At 41.0% G+C, this 6,100-nt stretch overlaps 1 protein-coding gene across 1 annotated transcript; it reads left to right on the top strand.

Moving 5' to 3' along the window:
- The first annotated feature begins 1,107 nt into the window (after positions 1–1,107).
- On the top strand, positions 1,108–4,220 carry LOC141100505 (uncharacterized). The gene is made up of 4 exons (XM_073589073.1): positions 1,108–1,143; positions 1,260–1,474; positions 1,863–2,866; positions 3,936–4,220. Exons 2-4 carry the CDS (start codon positions 1,279–1,281, stop codon positions 4,218–4,220), a joined length of 1,485 nt encoding a protein of 494 aa, XP_073445174.1. The 5' UTR covers positions 1,108–1,143; positions 1,260–1,278.
- The last annotated feature ends 1,880 nt before the right edge of the window (positions 4,221–6,100 follow it).

Genomic DNA, 6,100 nt, shown 5'->3' with positions numbered 1-6,100 from the left:
GAGTTCAGGAGTCAGGTGCTCAGGTCCTGCTCCTGATTCCATTGGCTTAGCTCAGGGCTCTGGAGATTTCGGGCATGTCCCGTACGCTATAAAAAGCGCGCATGGCCGCTATGCCATGCGCTATTATTTTCATACTGCTGCTGTATGTATGGTGACGGATGCTTGGACTGGTGACTGACTTATTAGGAAACCCCTCCCCTCTGAAAATACGATTGTGTGAGTGATTGGGCAGCTGCCAGTAGCAGCGCCAGCGCGCTCCAGCTATTCCTGTCTCAGCAGCTAGCGTCCTGCATCACGCCAGCGATATCGCGGTGTCTCCGCTGAGGCTCCGTTCACACTGCGCTGCGATTGCAGCTCCTCGAGCGTTCACAGTTGCGACGTCTCGCACCTCTTTTTCACGGTAGGTCTTGTCTGAGTAGTTCTGACATTTAAGACTGCTCCTGTGACCCTTTATTACCGTGTCACTGTTGTTCTGTGGCTTAAACAGACACAGCGTTTTTGTGTGCTTTAAGGTTGTGGCTCCTGTGACCCTTTATTACCGTGTCGCTGTTTTTCTGTGGCTTAAACAGACACAGCGTTTTTTGTGTGCTTTAACACTAGAACTACTGATGGAGTCATTTTGACTCCTTTCGTTTTTTATTTCTCTTCTGTGACTACATTTTTCAGAATTCCGGCTTGAAACTCGGTGACTTTTCCTCAAATATGATGTGAAAAAAGATTTTGTGAGAATAAATAATTTTGGTGAAAAATTTGCGCGTTTTTTTCAAAATTTACCAAGAACTACTGAAGGGAGTCATTTTGACTCCCTACTATATTTTGAGGTCCTTTTGTCACTAAATGTTGCTATAAAGTTTTGTGCATAATTTTTTCACTCTGTCTTATTTACCCTGATGTTCATATAGATGTAGTTCAATTTACATGTCAACTTTTCACATTTTCCTTGTGTTTTACCTGCTTGTATTACTGTGTAATACTGAACAAAATAGCTTGTTTACTCTAGGCTCTTATCTTATGCTAATGAAGGGTGGTGTTTTTCTAAGGTCCTAGCAGGAGACAGTATTCTGGATAGTAACTTTACTTTCAGTTCAGCTGAAGAGACAAAGAGAACAGACGCAGACATAGGAGCTCTGAAGACTCATACAGGTATGAATTGTTATGAAATAGTTTAGCTGTCTGTCAACTGATTCAGCCCACCTACTTTTGAAGGTGGCAGAACAGTTATTATTTCTTTTAGTTTTCATTTCATTTCTATTTTTCAGCAGGGAACTATATAGAATTATGGAATTTGTGAGGAATATGGAGAGAAGACGTTTGATAAAGCCTCAGGATATTCTGGCTACTTTGCAATCCATACCGGAGGATGAATCCGAATCCGAATTGCAGGAACATGTATTTGATTCTGACAGTGATGAAGATTTCATTCCTCAGAACATATCAAGTGAATCTGAAGACTCAGAAGGAACAAATCCAGAAGGTAAGTAGTTATGTGTATTTATTTGTTCTTCCACACACTGAGTTAGGGCCTGTGCACTCTAGCAGAATTCTGGCTGAATAGCCATCTGGATATTCTTGCCGCAATACAGGCCGTACCTGCCCGCTCATGCCTGAAGCTCCGCTCCGAACCCCGGGCTGGAGCCGCTGTCAGGGACAGAGCAGCGCTTGCTTACGCGCGAGCACGGCTCCGTCCCAGACAGCGGCTCCAGCCCGGGGTTCAGGTGTGAAACTCCGCTCTGTACCTGAGCGGGCAGGTACGGGCCGGATTGTGGTGAGAATATCCGGTCGGATATTCCGCCGCTAATCCAGCCAGTGTGCACGGACCCTTACAAAACAAAAATTCTAAATATTCATCAACTTTTTTCCAGATATTCCAAGCACATCAACTGGGGATCGGGCTCATGCAGTTATGTTGCCTCGTGACCATCCTCCTGGTCGTGGACAGAAAAAATCAGCAAAACGTCCCAGAAATGAAAGAACAACAGATAACGATGGCGGCGAAGGTAAGGCAACAACAAACACCAGAGAAGGCGAATCTGAAGGAATACTAGTTTCAGCGGATGGTATTCAATGGAAACCTGTTGAAATTGGAGAACACTTGCCTGGTAGGCGTGCCAGCCAAAATATTCTTCGAGAGGCACCTGGCCCTACAGGATACGCCAGAAGAAATATCATTATCGATAGTCCTTTGAGCGCATGGCGTTTATTTTTTGATTCATATATATTGACACATATAAAGAACTGTACGCTTGCAGAAGCATGCAGGAACAATAATTTACAGTTTACTCTATCCGATGAGGAGCTAGATGCATTCATTGCGATATTCTATGCTCGTGGAATATCTGGCACGAACCGTCACTCGATTAGCAGTATTTGGTGTAATGACTGGGGAATACCGTTTTGCAAAGCGACAATGTCTAGGGACCGCTTTGTTGAAATTATGAGGTTTCTCAGATTTGATGAGAAATCTACTCGATCAGAGAGACTGCAAACGGACAAGTTTGCTCTATTTTCTACTGTGTGGGACAGGTTTATTGAAAATTGTATTGCGTGTTACAAACCTGGCCCATACATAACGGTGGATGAGCAACTTTTCCCAAGCAAAACTAGGTGTCCATTCACGCAGTACATGCCTTACAAAACAGATAAATATGGCCACAAATATTGGCTAGCTGTTGATAAGGAGAGCAAATATCTGGCAAATGGCTTCCCTTATCTAGGCAAAGATGACACACGCCGTGCTGAGGACCGTTTAGCTGACCCTGTTCATGCATTTGAAAATGCCTTAGACTTTGCGGGTATAAATGCATGGATAATATTCAAGGAGATTACCCACCAAAAAATGTCACGCAAGGCATTTTTGCAAACTCTTGTGAGAGAGTTGAGTGGTCCTTATGTCACAGATAGGGAAAAGGGTTCCACGTCCCAAGTTTCTACATGCTCAGAAGTGATGGTTCAAACAAAATTTTGCCAGATCAAAGAAAAGTGCAAGAAAAATAGATCTGTCGGCAATTGTAAGACTTGTGGTAAGTCTTTGTGTGGGCAATGTACTGCCATAAATCAAAGGCAATGCCTAAAATGCGAAACACCAAATGTTTAGAAGGTGAATTCTGCGCCATATTTTCATTTTTATGCTCCTCCACCTACATTTTCTCTGCTTTTTGTTCTTCAGTTGTTGTTTATATGTGTGCACTTGAATAAAAAAAAATGTTTGAAAAACGTCTATTATAATTATTGTTATTTTCTGTAGAAAAATAAGAAAAGCAGAAAAAAAACAATCAAAAGCATTACTGTTGGATCTCACAATAATAATACATTACAAAAAATATAATTATTAATAAATAACCACAAATGAAACTCTAAAAATAAACGAAAACAAGCAAGGAGTCAAAATGACTCCTTTCAGTAGTTCTAGGCGGGGTCACGAGTCCAGTAGTCCTAGTGTTAAGGTTGCGGCTCTGTGTCTTTAACAGAGCCTGCTTCAGTGCACTCCGGATGTAGTTAACCCCGTTCACATTAATACCATAGTGCTCTGCCTCTCTAGCAGCCGTCATATCACCTGCCACACGGTGGACCCCGAGTGGCGAAGGCACTTTAATTATTTAAATGACTTGCTAGAAATGAGGTCTACTTTCGTAATTGCATAGGGCATCCTATAGACACCAACATACCCACATAGTGTTTTAAGAAAAATACACTTAAAGAGAAACGCTTGCAATTTATTCAGAAAGTGTTTTCTTTTTCTTCCTTTTAGTTTTTTTAGTTGCTCGTGTCTTTTTTGTTTAACTTTACATATAAAGTTGCTAACTGAAGAAGGTCACTTCTTTTATCCGCTTCTTGACTTTTGAAGCCTGAATTGAATAAAAGAAGTTTAGAAAGAATGAACCTGTGCACAGCAAGACATCTTCTACATTGTTGTATATACGTTCATTCTTATGGAGGTTTTGTTAGAGCTTATTCAGGTGGTTCCCATGCAGTTCCACCTGAATATGATGTTGTTTGCACATACCATTATAAAAATATCAAACTCGCTGATAAATATCAAGTCTATACTAGGGATGAGCGAACGATCTCAGTTATACTCGGATGTAACTCGGGTATCTGGTGCTCAACACTCAACAAACAATGGATGGTGCTCGGATTTGAAGCTCAAATATCCGCCTTGCATGTTGGGCACCTCTTACACAGCCAATAAGCATATGAGGATTACCTGCCAGTCACCTTAATGAAGTAGCCATCTTAGTATTGGCATTACTGTGATTGCTGGCCGCATTACATTATCAGAGGTTATTAAAGGACTGGTGCCGCTGCGCTTGCCTTACAAGGACAGTTGACACTTGAGTGTGCACAGTTTAACTAATCATAGTCCTCTAGTGTTGATACTGGTGCTGATGCTGAACCATCATACTAACATTCATTCTAAGGGCTAATCCTGTTTGTTGCTGTTTGTATCAGATAGATTCTGTATTTAGCCTAAGGACAGAGTGGTAGAATACAACCTCTAGGCAGAGCTTAGGGCATTGCAATCCATAGCTAAATATATAGCAGCTGTACATGACCACATTCTTATTTTTTTTTAGAAAAAAATTGACAATATAGTCATCCATAAAGTATTTATGTGCCTTGTATGACATTGTGGTGGTATATAAAACTTAAAAAAGTTAAAACATTTTTCTGGATTCAATTAGTCATCCATAGAGTATTATGTGCTTTTGTTTACATTGTGGTGGTATATAAAACTTCTTAAAAGCCTTAAAAATTTTCAGTATTCAATTAGTCATTTATAGAGTATCACATACTTTCTGTTAAATTATGGGGATATATAACATTCTAAAAAAGCAATGAAAAACTTTTCTAGATTCAATTAGTCATTCAGAGTCTCACATGCTTTCTGTTAAATTACAGTGCTATATAACACTCCAATAAAGCATTGAAATTTTTTCTGGATTCAATTAGTCATCCATAGAGAGTAATGTGCTTGGTGGGTGATAATGGGGCAAAGATGGCACAATCCCACAGAGTTCTGGAGGGACCAGCCAGAGGAATATTGGAGCCAGACCAAGCTGGCGCGACAGCAGAGGTGGCCGAAGTCATCCATAGATTATTACATGCTTTCTGTTATATTTCGGAGGTATATAACACTTCAAAAAAGCATTGAAAATGCTTTCTGGATTACATTAGTCATCCATAGAGTATTACATGCTGTTAGGAACGGCGGAATGCACTAAATAAAAATAAGTATTAAAGTGTGTTCGCCGCTCGGGGTCCACCGTGCAGTAGGTGTTACACCACTGCTAGGTAATGACAGAGGAGTAGTGTTGAGCGACTTTTGGTTTTTTAGGGTCGAGTTTCGTTTCATGAAACCCGACTTTTCCAAAAGTCGGGTCGAGCAAAATCGGCCGACTATAGGGAAAAGTCGGGGTCGTCCCAAAACACAAAAAACAAAGTAAGTCAATGGAGAATTAAAGTCGGCAGTGAGAGGAGGACAGGAAACACACCAACAGTGCCCATTTGAATGCCAAAAGCATAAATTCTTGTTACTGAAGCTTGTCAACCTTAATTAACTTCATAATACTAGTTACACACTGAAAAATGGGGGTTATTTGGCTACAGTTGTGGGGGGGAGGGCTGGCTCCAGGTTTTCGTGGGCCCAGGGCCAAAGAGCGCCCCTTTAACACATACCACAACTCATGATGCTCCGATACGGCAGAGAAATAGCAGTATAGTACAATGAAAAATACTTCACTTCTTACATCTCATGACTGATATCCATTTTAAATTCTCCAATACCTCCAAAAACGGACAGTATATAACTCCATACAGTATTATTGCCAGCGCTTAGTGCGCTATACAGAGTAATGAGGCCCATATATTTCTCCATACGCAATCATTATTCCCATATAATGTTTCAAACCGTATATGATGAGCTCCACATAATGCTACAGTATATGTTGGTCCCAATGGATGAAGCTCCACTGTCTTATGGGCCCAAATAATGCTCCATATATAATGGGCCCCATTTCTACTGCTCTAGTGTAAAATGGGCCCTGTAAATGCTGCTCCAGTGTCTGATGTCCACCTTTGGAATGCTCCAGTGTATGGTAGG

This window comes from Dendrobates tinctorius, unplaced genomic scaffold (genome assembly GCF_039654945.1).
Source record: "Dendrobates tinctorius isolate UK_male_01 unplaced genomic scaffold, ASM3965494v1 ptg000011l, whole genome shotgun sequence".
Lineage (NCBI taxonomy): Eukaryota > Metazoa > Chordata > Amphibia > Anura > Dendrobatidae > Dendrobates > Dendrobates tinctorius.
This window is presented reverse-complemented; position numbering and strand designations above follow the sequence as displayed.

What these genes read in the sequence shown, in the direction of transcription:
- LOC141100505 (XM_073589073.1), top strand. Translation starts at nt 1,279, where the DNA reads ATGGAATTTGTGAGGAATATGGAGAGAAGACGTTTGATAAAGCCTCAG. An exon ending in AGAAGGAACAAATCCAGAAG is followed by an intron (nt 1,475 to 1,862) that starts GTAAGTAGTTAT and finishes ACTTTTTTCCAG; the next exon opens with ATATTCCAAGCACATCAACT. An exon ending in AGGCATTTTTGCAAACTCTT is followed by an intron (nt 2,867 to 3,935) that starts GTGAGAGAGTTG and finishes ATTCTTATGGAG; the next exon opens with GTTTTGTTAGAGCTTATTCA.